Source organism: Cebus imitator, unplaced genomic scaffold (assembly GCF_001604975.1).
Source record: "Cebus imitator isolate Cc_AM_T3 unplaced genomic scaffold, Cebus_imitator-1.0 Scaffold55, whole genome shotgun sequence".
Taxonomy (NCBI): Eukaryota; Metazoa; Chordata; class Mammalia; order Primates; family Cebidae; genus Cebus; species Cebus imitator.
Window position 1 is genome coordinate 5099331 of NW_016107370.1, and position 15560 is coordinate 5114890.

A 15560-nucleotide genomic window follows, 5' to 3' on the forward strand; every position below is an offset into this window, starting at 1 on the left:
AGTTTTGACATCAAGTCTAACTCTTTGCCTAACCCAAATCCCAAGGATTTTCTCTTTTTTTTTCTACAAGTTTAAATCTGTGGTCGATTTTGAGTTAATTTTTGAATAAAGTGTGAGGTTTTGGTAAAGGTTTGTGACTTGTTTTTGAGAAATAACTGTTTTTCTAACCATAGGTTTGAAATAAATGTAACTCAATAGTTCACATAGGCAGATACGTACCACAAATCAGAGTGATCATATCTTACTGAAGTATAATTCAATTCAGACACATAATAAAGTTGTGTTAATCTAATTAAGAGTTTGTAGAGAATGCAATGGTCATCGAGTACAACCTTTGACCTAAAGCATGAATTCTCAAAGTTTCAATCCCTATAAAGGCATTGTCTAGCACTAGTTTTAGTGGTTGCAGCAACTGAATCCACTCTACTTTCAGCAGCTCCAATTACTGCAGAGTTTGTTCTTCTGTGAATCAAAGCACAACAAATATTCTACCCTGTGGATCCAGTTCTTCTGGAATAGAAAAAGAATAGAACAATTCAAAAGACCTTTAGGCTGGGCACGGTGGCTCACGCTTGTAACCCCAGCACTTTGGAAAGCTGAGGTGGGTGGATCGCTTGAGGCCAAGAGTTCAAGACCAGACTGGCCAACATGGTGAAACCCCAGCTCTACTAAAAATAGAAAAATTACCCAGGCGTGGTGACACGTTCCTGTAATCCCAGCTACTTGGGAGGCTGAGGCATGAGAATTGATTGAACCTGGGAGGTGGAGGTTGCAATGAGGTGGCACCACTGCACTCCAGCCTGGGTTATAGAGTGAGACTCTGCCTCAAAAACAAACAAACAAACAAAAAAAAAAACTTTAGATATTTCCTTTTAAAGTTTGATTTTTTTAGAAATATTTTTATGCCTTTATGGAGTTCACAGGGTATGTATTAGTCAGCTAGGGTTGCCATAATAAAGTACCACAGATTGAGTAACTTAAACAATATAAATTTCCTTATAGTTCTGGAGGCTGGAAGTCCAAGATCAGTGTGTTAAGCAGGGTTGGTTTCATTTGAGGTCTCTTTCTGTAGCTTGTAAATGGCCATTTTCCCCCTTGATGTTCACATGTTGTGTCTTCTGTGTTTAACTGTGTCTTAACCTTTTCCCCTTACAAAGACATCAGTCATATTGGGTTAGGGCCCACCCATAAAACCTCATTTTACCTTAGTTACCTATTTAAAGGCTCTAACTCCAAATTTAGTCCTATTCTGAGGTACCTGGTGGTCAGGACTTCAACATAAGAATTTTAGGGGACAAAAATCAGCCTCTAACTAGGTGTGAAACAGAAAAGTAAGGCAATTTTATTACCCACAGTCTGAGTTACCGAACTTAGCCAGATATTTGAGGGTGGAAGGATTCTGGAGAGTAGAGCAGTTGGGTAAAAAAAGTTTAACAGAGAATACAATCCCTGAACTAAGTCTTAATTAAAAAGAAAAAAAAAAGTTTTTCCAGGGCAAATCTTTATATTCTTGACCCATTCTGTGGAAACCGAAGAACCCAGAAGTAAGCTGCTCAAGGTCACACAGCTAGTAATAGTAAGTCATAGACTTCTAACAGCAAGTCTGGCCCCAGAGCCCGTGCTCCTACCCATTACCTACACTGCCTCCCCATGGCCCTACTGATTCTCAGAGGCCTTCAGCGTCTTCATCATGTTCCTTTGAATGTGTCCATGGTTTCCTTGTTTATGCACGCTATTAAATGAGAAGGCATAAATGTAACAAACTATTCAATATTCATGGCGATCTAATATTAAGAAGGATAGAGTTATCATTCCCTTGCTCTGAATACAATAATTTTATTAAATGCAGGTTAGTTATATGGTATTATTTGATCTCCAAGATGTTTTGAAGCTACTGTGTACCTAGATCCTATGAGTTTCCTTGTAAATACATTTTTATTCAAGAAATAAATACCTGCTATTGAGTTTTTATCCAATTGATAATAAATATTACTTATCATCCCCATTGAGCCACTGTGACTGCTCACCTGCAAGACCCTTAACTGATCTCCCTGCTCTTATTCTTGTTCTCCTAAAGTTATTATCCATGCAGCAGACAGAACAGCCTTCAAGACCTACCAAGGGCTTCTTGCCACAACTGAATAATTCTGAAGTCCTATTTGTGGCCTAAATGGCCCCTTATGTTCTGCCCCTGCCAACCTCCTCAACTTTATTTCCTAAAATTCTTCTGCTAGCACTCTCTGCTTAATGCTGCCTTTCTTGCTGTTCTATAAATACACTAAGCCCTTTGTATGTTTCATGCCCATTGTATGTTTCACTCCCTCCACCTGAGTGAACCATGAAACTATGTGAGTAAAGACCATATTCAGGTCTTTGCTTAAATTACTTCTCCATAGAGAGGTCTCCCTGGATCACTTCATGTTTTCCCCTGACATTTAACATTACTTGAAATTTTACTGTTATTACAAGCATTTTATATTCTTTGTCTCCCCAGGTAGACAGTAAGCTCTGTTTACCAATGTATCACCAGTGGCTAGTACACTGCCTAGTATATAATACAAACTCAAATCCTATGTGCTGAATGAATGGTGGCAATAATCAGCATAAAACTGAAAATGGCTAATGCTACGCATTACAAAATTTGCTTTAGATATAAGAATGACTAAAGAACCATTTCTGTTTGATTTCATAGAACACAAAAAATTTGATGCAGGAAAAACTAGACCTGGTAGAAACAACACCAAATAACATTGTAGAAGGCTAAAACCACACAGATAACATCTGTAACTAACAAAATAATGACAGAAGTAGCAAATCTTGACCACAACCAGATCTATAATAGCTGATCTAGGTGAATGAGGCCTGGTAGATATGATAACTGTAGAAGAAAAAAAAAANAAAAAAAAAAAAAAAAAAAAAAAAACTGGTAGGAGCTGAAATCCAGACTTTAAGAGAAACAAAAATAACCCAAAATTTCCTTTTGAAAATAAAAATAATTTTAATAAATTTAAAACCAAAAGAGAAATACTTAGAAGTAATTTACTTCTACTTCATATAAAATTAATTTTAAAATTAAGCTGATTTAATTTTAAATTTAAATTTTAAATTAATAATAAATAACTTTTATTGGAAAATACTTTCCCAATAAAAGTTATTCAGTATTATAATAATTCTGTTTCAAGTCTGGATTCCTAAATATGCATGCATAACATTATGCAGATAAATAAAAATACCCATCAGAACAAAATGGTATATTCAAAATTAGAGTCAAATATATTCACTTCAATTAATACAGGACGTGAGAAAACTAGCTTTTTGGCTGCTAGATCACATTGTTGACAACTGATATTTCCAAGTTTTTTTTTTATCCCCAATCCCTGCTATGTAGCCATGGCTCTTGTACAGTTGAATATTTATTCAGACACAGAACTGAAAAATCATCGCTTTTGATCTTATATAGTTGGTTGTTAAATACTTCTGTAATCCTAAAACTTGTTTCTCTGTCTCAGCAGCCTTCTAAAATTCTCTCATGCTTTGCTGCATTCTGAAGGTGACAAAGGTCTTCATGGCCCATGTCATCTCAAGCTGTGAAATGAACTGGCCACAATTGTGACACTGTTGGCAGGTTGTTTCACACCCCCACACCTCTCTTTTCCCTAACAGCCTTCCAGTTGAGAATGAAGGTGTGCCAGACAGAGTTCTGGCCATAGAGACATAGTCAGAAATCTGCATAGATGGGGCGTTTGGGGAAGACACCACTACCCTGACAGAAAAGGAGAATCAGCTGACATATCTCCTTGCCTTTTTCCTCATTAGTCCTTTTTCCTTGTTCCTATCTGGATGGCAGATGAGATATGATGGCAGATGGAGGTATGATGAGAAAAACAAGAGCGTAAAAGCAACAACGTAAAAATCTTCCATTCTTAGGAATGCAGAAAAGCAGGGTGGCTGATGGCATCACAGAACTGTGGGCCACCAATCTCCAGACTCCATGCTACATGAGACCATAAATCTCTATTTCTCTTAGCTATTGTTAGATTGTCATTGTTTACATCCATAAGCATTCTTAACGGATAAACCATCAGGTAATCTTCATGCACAGCTACTACCTTTTTGTGGTCTCTACTCAAAACTTACAAAGCTTTGTTGATGAACCCAATTATCAAGTCTGAGACACTAAATTATTAATAATCAGAAAAGTAAATTTTAAGTCATGTAAAATAAAACAATGCTAATACATCTTTTCTGCTTCACCTTTGTTCAATACACATTTTAAGGAGTGAGTTGGAAGAGAAGCAAAATCATTTCACTGGTTTGTTATATTGAACTCATCCTTGCCATTATAGATCTAATAAATAAGTCATTAGTATATATCTCCAGCCCTATCTTAACCTGTAGGATTCCAACAGTTGTAAGAAAATGCTTAGCAACATAAATAATGAGACTGTAAAAATGTGAACAGAAAGGAGAGATGGTATCAGTGATATTTGGTAGTGCTATGGCAGTGAGGGTGGATAGACTTTAGCTTGTGTAATGAATTAAATAAAGAAAACAGGATGAGATGCTAGTTTTCAATAGGAAGAAAAGGCATCACTGGGTTCAATGTGTGACATTAAATTGGATGAGTCAGTGTGATATCCAGGAAGAATTGTCAGTGACTTCTAAGTTTAAAGGTCAAAAGAAAACTTTCTGAGCCACCTTTGCCTCAGTTCTTTCCTGTTGTGTTTTGTTTTTCATTGCGCTAGTTTCCAGATAGCATTACTACACACACACAAATATAAGTATACATACACACATATGCTTTGATGAGCCTTCTATTTCTCATTCAACATATCCAACAGCTCTTCTTATTTAAACTTTAATTAAAATCCCTTCTAAAAATCTTATCCACTAACAAAGATGCAGGAAAGTACATGTCATTCACCAGTTTTTATTGCATCTAAGTAACTATCTCTTACATGATATTGACAAGGCATAAATGCTTTCAATATTAAATTCATGTAAATATCTTGCAAAAATATACTAAAACTAGAAATGAGATTTCTAGTATTCTTAAGCAGTGGAAGAAAAACTTTTTTCTTTATGGCATATGCATAATACTATGCTAAACCCAGGTCTAGCTTATATTCATCAAGAACAACATGCAAATTTATGCTAATATTAGTTATTTCTTTCAACACTGAATATGCCACCTTGATTAAAGAATAATAAAACTGCTAAGTTTCATATTTATATCAAGTATTTTCCAGAGTCCCTGTGCTGAGGAGGCAATTTTATTGGTTAAAAAAAGCAAATAGTTGAGTTGACAGCTTTTCTTCTACAGTCTTGATTGCTTAAGACAGACTGCTCCAGAAATTCCTTAAAACTCAGAAAGAATACTTCCCAATCCATTAGTCAAATGTGTAGAAATCATGACTGAGAAACTGAGTATATTTTTGACGTTTAGAAAAGTTAATTTTAAGTCATGGAAAATGAAATAATGTTAACAGATTTATCTAATAACATTTCAGAAATAAAGCAAAATAAAAGTTAGAGTATATTTTGTTTTTTGTAGGCACAGCTATAACAAACAAGTAATTAACTACAATAATTTAACGTTTATGTTTTACTATTTTCTAGGGAGGTTCTTCACTAGCTTGAATAATATTCTAATAACATTTTATTGCTGAGAAAGCAAGCCTGTCTGCTAGAGGCCCTAATCAACTAATTTCCTCTAATGACAACGCTGACTAAAAGGGTGAAAATTTTCTCATTTTTGTAATAAATAATCTATGTTACAACATCTCAATAGCAATCATATGAAATATCTTCAAGTGTTTACTCCAGTCTCCTAAAAATTGGCAAATCAAATGTTTATTAAACCAATTCATCTTACCTTTTTGACGATAACTGAGTAGTCAATTGAACTGCTTCAAAAGCACACATAACAAGAACAAAGGGGATTAAAATCTGTTTAAAAGAACAACAAATGATTCCATGAATAACTGAAGCATTTGAAATACTTTTTCAAAAAAATACTATTTCTGCTTACAGAAATATTTTCAATTTCTCAAGTAACTTTTTTTAATATATTCTAGAGAAAAGCAAACACTGAAATAAAAGCATGATACCAATGATACATAGTACAGTGATGAAACTGACTTAAAAACCTATATTAATAAGCAATACAATGTAAAAGGCATCAAACATCAATACATATTTCAAATAAAGGCCTATTACAAATTTTGTTCCATTTAATGCATTCTAATAATTAACAACAATGTTCAAAAGATTCCAAGAGGGTGTGAAAAGCACAGAATGCCCAAATCAAATAAACTATATAAATTGATAATTTGATTCACAGATCCTTGAACTCATCTGGTTATTTAAAACTATAACATTATAAACATGATTCAGCTTCTTAATCATTGCTTGTTATTTTTTAATACAAATTAATTTATGATTATAAAATTCACACTCATTATAACAAATTTGAAAAAAAATATAAAAAATTGCAAATAAAGGTATAGCAAAATTTATGCTAGTTGAAAATCCATAATCCAGAGCTAATACTGTTAGTATCTTGAGGTATTGCTTTTCAATGATCAATTTGGAAAAATATATATAACTTAATGTTTCAAAAAAGGGAGAGGTATGGAAAATAAATGATGTTCAAGACTGCATCAAGTTCTTTTTCAAGTGAAGGACATATAAATAAAATAGAATTCAGCAGGGCCCTCACTTCCAGACACATCAGTCAACAAAATTCATGAAGTGTATTATGTCATTAAAGTTTACTACATTGTGCTAGAGATTAAGAACCTAGCATTCTAATTTGAGCTTGCTTGCTTTCTCTCTCTCTCTTTCTTTTTCTCTTTCTTTCTTTTCTTTCTTTTTCTTTCTTTCTTTCTTTCTTTCTTTTTTTCTTTCTTTCTTTCTTTCTTTCTTTCTTTTTTTCTCTTTTTTTCTTTCTTTCTTTCTTTCTTTCTTTCTTTCTTTCTTTCTTTCTTTCTTTCTTTCTTTTCTTTCCTTTCTCTTTTTCTTTCTCCTCTCTCTCCCTTTTCCCTCTCCTTCTTTTCCTTCTTTCCTCCTTCCTCCTCTCCTCCTCCTCTTCCTCCTCCCCCTCCTCCTCCTCTTCCTTCTTCTTCTTTCCTTCTTTCTTTCTTTTTCCTTTCTTTCTTTCTGTTTTTAACTAAAGGCCCATGGTCTTTAATAAACTGGGAAAAAACAATCACCATTTCAAAAATTTGAATGAAAATTAAGGAAATAGTAAAATGTTTCAAAATAAATCAATAGCGAACAGGACATGAGAAAATAGACATCTTTTTTTTTTTTTAACTTCCATTTGTATTAGCATAGTAACAAAAAGTAGACATTAATTCTATTAAGATGACACATACCTTTAACTATTATTATTTATGAATTTGAACATTAGGTAATTGGATTTTAGGGATATATCAGCTTATTTTATTTAAACAAATATATACTAAGTGAAATGTGTCAGGCATTATGGTAAAGAGAATAAAACAAACATAATGACCTTTGAGAAAAAGAACATGAATTACATTCTAATGAAGAATCTGAACCCCTGGAAAGCTGAGAATTGCCATTATATTTGTATTGGCAGCAGCCAGATAGCATCTGGTACTTTATTAAATGTAGCACAAAATGCACATTTGTTGAATCAATCAATCAATTTTAGGTACATGGATTATGAGAAAGATTACCATGGCAATCTCATGGGGAGAGAACATGGGTTCAGGGAAACTTATAATCTTTAGTGGCACAGCAGTGTGATCCATGGCTTCCTAACAGGCTTTAATCACATCTGATAAGATCCTCCTAAAGTAACATGGAATTCCCACTCTTTTGAAGTCAAATGGACTTATGAGTAAAGCAAAAAGATTAACTGTGGTTTGGAGTAAGGGATAGAGTTCTTACCTCCAGTTTAGCAGTGCCAACTCTGAAAGGGTATCTTCTCTCCACTGCTATTCAACTCTCTCTAAATGACTCTATAACCTTAATGTCAGGATGAGTTCATAACCTTAATCAATCAATAGCTTAATACAAATAACCAAATAAGAAAACTAACCTTCCACATCATCAGGGATCCCATCATGAAAGGACTGAACACAGTCAGAAAGCAATAGACAGAGGCAAGATCAAAGCTAGGGAATTATAACAAGGAAAAAGGATTTAGAATTCACTCTGTAACTTTAAAAGAATGTTCTTCTAAAAAGGATGTTTAAGTAATTCTCTGAAATCTACTTACTAAAATACAAGCAAACATCATATTATGAAGAAGCCACTAAAATGAACTCAGTAGATCTGAACGTGCCAATACATACCAATCTCCAAAATATATCCTTCAGTATAAAAAGTAAGGTACAGAAAAAAAGGTATAGAAATCCCACATTGCATTATTTTTTCGTTATATATATGCCACTTTCATTTAAAATTACCTGTTAATAGAAGCTATATTTCCGGTTCCAAAAAATGCTGTCACTAAGAAGAAAACCTAAAGGGAGTCAAGGAAATGGCAAAACTACTCCGATTTCACACAAATTTCCTTTTCATTTAGAAAAGATACGCTAATTTTACCTTGAGAGTAATTTGCTTTTTTACTTGTACACTGACCACGAATTGTTTTCAAAAAATATTCCATTATATCACCTTGTGAATGCATTTTAAAACAGCCAGATTGAAGAGGCAGTGTACTGAGAATAATGAGGCCTGAGAGGTCATCCTCACTCAGTCCCTAGTAACCTTAGGAAGGTTATTTTCCTCTTCCCTAACATGAGCAAGGTGGACCATGTCTGTAGTTGAGTATACACATGAGAAAATGCTGAACATCTTTTTGACATTTCTTAAACTTACATTTGTATTAGTAAAGCAATAAAACATTGATATTAATCTTAGTGTCCACGAACTTACTGCTAGTAAAGCTCTTAAAATGGTGCCTGGCCCACTGAAAGGGCTTGATAAGTGTAAGCTATTTTATTACTATAGACACACACAAAAAATGGTGAAGCAACACTGAAGAGGAAGTATGAATCATGACAATTTTCAGTGAAAAAGAGGCATTTAAGTTGGTGAGTTGAGCCTTAAATGTATTCATGGATTCAGTGATTCAACCAATCATCTAACCAACCAAAGTTTATTGTCTAGTATATGTCAGAGACAGAGATAGGCACTAAGAATATAAATATAAATATAAATAAAATAGTCTCAAAATACTCAAATGGTGACTAAGATATGATGACAGAAATAGAGGAGAGTCATTTTAAGGTAAAGAACAGTGCGGAAAAAAAACCACATCACCAAGAAAAAGTAAAAAGCCTTGATAGATAGGAGGTTAGATTTTATTGAAGGATACGGTGAAAGACGAAGCAAGAAATATAGACTGCTGGCATATTAATAAAAAGCCTGAACTCTATTGTGCATACTGTGAAGAGTAGCAAATCTTTTAGGCTAGTGTTATAATCAAGAAACACCAGTGACTGTGTGATATTCAGATAAGGGGGACAAATAATTGGAGGCAGAAAATTTAAGTTGGAAGCGATTTTAGTAGTCCATGTTAGAGATAAGGCAGTGTCAACTGATGCAGGGGGAATGAAAATCAAGAGTGAAGGGAGACACAGGGACTTTAGAAGTGGACAAGGAGCAGTTAAATATGACAACAAGTTGGATGTCTTGGGGACTGGGAGTATAGTGACGCCATTAAATGAGATAAGCCCCACCAGAGAAAGTGACTTTGAAGAGGAGTGGCAGCTGTTAAGTCAGTTTGGGACACATATTTGGTGATGCCCAGCAGAATGTCAGACATGTGGTCCTTGAGGTCAGGAGAGAGGTCAAGTTTGGAAAAACACACCTTAGAGTTGTTTGCACAGAAGTGTCTACCCAAGTTACAAGAAAATATGGCATAAACCAGGCACAATAAGAGAAGGTTAATGGTGGAGAATGGAGAAAAAAATATGGCTGAAGATCAGGCAAAGGAAGTAGTTTTAGAGAAGAAGAATAGAAATGATATAAAAAGCTTAGAAGAAAACTTGTACTGTGTCCTGGATGTGAAGGGAAAAGAAAGAGAAAACATAGAGTTGAATGTTAAAGTGTGGCCAGGTAAATGGAATAGATTGAAGTGATCAGGAAGCCCTTGCAGACCAATGACAGTACAACTTTAGCAGAGGCATCTGACAAATATTGATAGAGCACTACTATGTGCCATGCGTTATTAGAGGCTTGTGGATATAATGTATATATGGAGAGAAAATAATGGCAGCAATTATACATTTTTCTTTCAAAAACTTAGAAAGGATAAGATGAAATTTTAATTTAGGGAAATGCAAGGTTCAATGGGTAAAGGGCTTTATTAGCATTAGCTGATACAAAGGAATCTATAAAGACAGAAAGAAAGCAAAACAGAGGGAAAGCAAGAGACAGAGAGGAAGGAATATTTATTTTCTGTACCTGAGAGGTCTAGACTCCGTACCATGGTAAGCTCAAAGACATTACCACCAATATTTAACAAGCCATATAACTGATAAAGGGTTAATAACCAAAACATATGATGAACTCCTACAGCTGGCAAAAGTAAAACAGTCAAACTTAGAGAGTAGAATGAAGGTTGCCAGGGACTGAGTGGAGAAGGGAAAAGGGGAGATGTTGGTGAAAAGATATGAGGTTTCAGTTATGCAAGATGAGTAAGGTCTGGAGGTGAAATGTATAGCGTGGTGACTATAGTCAGTAATATTGTATTGTATACTTGAAATGTGCTCAGAGAGTTGATCTTAAGTGTTCTCACTGCAAAAACAGAAACAAAGAAAAAACAGTAAGTATGTGAGGCAACAGATATGATAATTAGCTTAATTGTGGTGATTATTTTACGATGTATATATATATATATATATATATATATCAAAACATCAAAATATACACCTTAAATATATACAATTTTTTGTCAATTATACCTCAATGAAGCTGAATAAAATAAAGGAAATATATCCCTATGATTTCTTCCAGCTAGTCAGTTAGCCTTTCCAAACTAAGACTTTCCTCTGTCATCTGTCTTTCAAACTTCTACTAACAGCTTTCACAACATTGCCTCTGAGGTGATCCAAAAACCTTTGTGAGACAGTTGTTATGTAACACGAGTTTAGAAAAAAATGCACATAAAAAGATATGAACTCATAACAGTGGTTTCTTTCAGATGAGAGAAATTAAATTCAGGAGTTGAAAGACTTTAGCTTTAGCTCTAATGTTTTTGTTTCTTAAAAACACATTTTTAAAAAGCGTGACAAAATACTCATGGTTAATATCTTGAATAGCAGGACTATATATACATACATATCATTCTTTATACTTTTCTATAGTTTAAAAAATGTTTTTAATGTGAATTATGTGAGAAAACTATAGTTGAGAAAGGTTAAACTACATAATACCACTATTAAGTGATGGGCAGAAACATCTTCCATGTCTTCTTACTCCATTAAGTGGGAGTTGCAGCTCTTCAAACCAAAGCCTTAACAAAGGATACAAGGAAAAAGGCCCTACGGATGTCATCCAGACACAGCTGTCGAAACTGAGTTATATCAGTATTGTAAGAGAACTGGATACTAGTGAGCTATGAGGTAATAAGAAAAATATTAATGCACAGTAATTGTTGGCTTATTTCTATATTTGAAGGCAAACTTACAATGGCTAGCAACATGTCCTATGCTAACAAAAAGAAAAAAATCAACAATAAATCTTTCTCTAGGGCTTAATCTGCCAAAAGATAAAATACGTTGCTAATAATAAATATACAGAACACAGTTGTAGTATTGCTATATGTGTAATAAAAGTGAGAATTGAGCTTTTTCTTTTCTTATATAAATGCTTCATTTTAAAAACCCTATATAATTCTTCCCTTTTCAAAGACTAATTTTTCAGAGTGTCTTGATCATCTTAAACCTAGATATGGTATCATATTAAAAGGCATGGTAAAATTAAATATTTATTTGTCCCTCAATTAATTCTATTTTCAGAGTTTTGTTTTGTTTTGTTTTATAAAAAAGTAACATGTTCCTGTCTTTAGCAGAATAGAAAGTCACTCAGTCCAACAAGGTGAGTGCATTCATGCTTAATCTTCCTCCCAAAATAGAACACTAATGAGTGAGTTTAAAGGTAGACTTTCCCCACTCCTACTCCCCATGTAATTTTCTAGTAAGTTCTTGGGATGTTTTAATACTCTTTTCTAGAAAGAGATACATTTGCTTTTAATTAAAAACATAGAATTTAAAAAGTAACACAATAATTCTCAGCCTGATGAAATATTTAATAATAAGGCTAATCTCTGAGTATTTACACGAATCTGCTCAAAACTGCTTTTCTAGTATTATTTTAATATTCAAAAACTAAAAGTTTAAAACCAGTAATTATTAAATATGCCTCAATAAAGTTTCTTCCTTAGTGAAATTAATCATTCTGAATTATCAATTATAAGCTACAAACTCAACTGGAACTAGATAAGGATGGATCAACTATGAAGGTATTATCTGTAATATTCATTTTATCTAACCTTAGTAAAATTGTAAATATTCTATCCCCAATTTCTCAGAATTACCATCAGCTCTAAATAAGACAAGAAACATCAATTTTCTCTGTAGCCCATCATGATTAAGGTATCCTTAAAAACTGGTTGGATTTTAGCCAATTCAGAGTATTATGTGTTGCATAAACAGTCTAAGATTTGGACTGAGGCCATAGTCATTAAGGCAGCTGAATAAGCAATTTGGATTAGGATGACCAGAAAGAGAAAAACAATAGGAACTTAAATGCCACCTTATAATAAAATTCATAAATTGACTTGTGACAACATAAAAATTATTGTGACTAAGATAAGTTGACAGTAGGAAACATTGGCTGTGAAATGTAAAGAAAATAAGGTAAAGGTTATTCTTTTCTCTATTCCTTCACTTATACTGATGTTTTTTTAAAATCAATGATTCTCGAGTAATCACTAAGAAAACCCCAACCTATACAAAAAAAGAATTGTGCTTTTCTGTGATAAGTAAAAAATATTCCTTACCAATTATTAAGGTTAACCTAATTATTAATGTCAAACAACTAAAATTTTTTAACACCAAAATTTTACGTAGAAAGAATTTTTGAAAATTTTTGAAATAACATTGCAACTTCCTTATAGGATAGAGACTACTTTAATATTCTAGGATAAAAACAACAATGACTTTGACCAGCTACCTTTTGTTTACAGGAAACACCGGATTGTTGTAGGGTTTCTTGTTCTATGTTTATCCAGACAAACATCAAACAAGACAATACTAGTGGAAAGAGAGCTTCATACCTAACAGGTGGGGAAAGGTAGAAATAAAGAGAAAAAAACAGTAAAATAAGTAAAAATGCAAATCTACACTCAGGTCTTTCTCAAAATCAAAATAATTTCACAATACTTCTAAGTCACAATATCTCAGAATTTAAATTTTCTAGGCTTTTCAGAAGAAGAAAGTAGGAAAGTAATATTTAAATTTTAACTCCTATCATCTTTTCTGAGTGATATGAAATCTTGAGATAATTATGTGTTTAAAATAACAGAGATATAGAAAAGCCATTCATAAAGCAAATGACAGATACACATAAAAGAGAAAGAAGACATGAAGACAAAGGTAAAAAGATAATTCTTGAGGTAAAATTATTAACATACATAGAAGAGGAAAAGGAACATTGTAAATTTAAAAAAAATGGGTGCAACAAGAACACAAACATGAAAATTATGTTTGACCTTATTGATAACTGATATGGAAATTAAAACAATGGTGACATACCATATTTGCCAATATTAAAATAACAACAGTGCTGGCCAGGTTCCGTGGCTCATGCCTGTAATCCCAGCACTTTGGGAGCCTAAGGTGGGTGGATCACACGATCAGGAGTTCGAGACCAGTCTGGCCAATATAGTGAAACCCATCTCACTAAAAACACAAAAAAATAGCTGGGTGTGGTGGTGTGCATCTCTAATCCCAGCTACTCAGGAGGCTGAGGCAGGAGAATCATGTAAACCCGAAAGGCCAAGGTTGCAGTAAGCTGAGACTGTGCCATTGCACTCCTGCCATAGGAATATACACTTTCTGGAAAACCATTTGATAATATGTATCAAGAACCTCGAAAATACTCATGCACTATAATGCAATAAGGCCATTTCTAAAAATTTACCCTGAGAAAACAATCAGACATGTGCTACAATGTCCATTATAAAAATATCTGTTGTAATACTGTTTATGGAAGGGGGAAACAGAAAACAACCTACATGTCCACAGGGGAATGATTAAATGTGTGGTACACCTACAGGCTACAATGTAAAATGAACACAAAAACAAAGAAGAAATGCTCATGAGACAACACAGTGATAGAAGCCTTTTCTAAACAGTTTTTGCTTTGTTTGGGGTTAAGTGTTCCACCTTCATAATCCCTAATGCTCTATTATAGTACTTACACCGTCTTAATCACAGGTTTACTTGTATGCCTCTATTATTATACTTTATAAAATCTTTGAAAACCAAGTCTGTGTCTGTCTCATCACCACTGCTGGCCTAGTTCACAAGTATTTGCTGAGTGAATTACACATCTAATCAGAAGTTACAAAACCAAACCAAACCTTATTTCCTTTTTGATTCTTTCAGCTACCAAACCCTACAGCATATGGCCCTATTTCCTAAACATGAGAAAGCAAAAAACCTCCAAATTCTTTAAACACTGTTACAGATTATAAAATTACAACACTGAAGTCTGGACAGAAGGAAAGATTCAGGTTTCAGAACACATACAAAAATCACTTGGTATATAAGACTGAGAAGGCCCAGGGATATGAACAGATACTATACACATGAGAAAATATGAGTAAAACAAGTACAGAAAACTGTTTAAAGCAGCGCCATATTTGGCCTGTTAATATAACATTTTGATTTTCTTATTTAAAAACGGAAATACCAAATACTATTACAGATATGATGAAATCGTAGAACTCATAGTTTGTTGTTGTAGACATTATAAATTGGTACTCTTCTTAAGACGATTACAAGTTAAAAAAAGAAATGTACGCAATGGCCCACATACACTATACTGGGAAGTGAACAAAGGAAATAATCTAAACTAATGAAAAAGCTTATGCATAAAAACATAACTTAAAATATCATTTGTGATAATAAAAAGTTGAAATAAAATCCATATAATAAAATATTAAATACCTATTAAAACAGTGGCTAGGAAGCCTATGAGCCACCTAGAAAATGCTTCTAAAATGTTAATTAGAAAAAAAGATAGAAAATAGAACACATACTGCAATTAATTTTATGTTGAAAAGACAAACACAGAGGTAACGCTGGAAAGAAATATACCAGGACATTAGCAAGAGTAAATACGTGATTTCATCCCTTATCCCTACTTTCCATAATGTGATGACACTATTTTTCTAATGATTTTTTTAAAATTGAAAAACAAAGATTTAGAATGCTTGTATCCTGCCTGCCTTTCTTTTTGTGTGTGTGTGTGTTAAGGAAACAGTTTTTAGTTTATGTTTTTTTTTTTCT

General features: G+C 33.5%; 1 protein-coding gene across 4 annotated transcripts in view; it reads right to left on the reverse strand.

The window, feature by feature from the left end:
• PIGN (phosphatidylinositol glycan anchor biosynthesis class N) overlaps positions 1 to 15560 on the reverse strand; it is a 141903-nt gene that overhangs the window by 29637 nt on the left and 96706 nt on the right. For all 4 annotated transcript variants that reach the window (XM_017528850.2, XM_017528853.2, XM_017528852.2 and 1 more), the window contains 5 exons: positions 13219 to 13321; positions 11513 to 11599; positions 8442 to 8497; positions 8072 to 8147; positions 5876 to 5949 (listed from right to left, as the gene is read on the reverse strand). In XM_017528850.2, coding sequence (XP_017384339.1) covers positions 5876 to 5949; positions 8072 to 8147; positions 8442 to 8497; positions 11513 to 11599; positions 13219 to 13321 — 396 coding nt within the window. The remainder of the gene's footprint in view (positions 1 to 5875; positions 5950 to 8071; positions 8148 to 8441; positions 8498 to 11512; positions 11600 to 13218; positions 13322 to 15560) is intronic.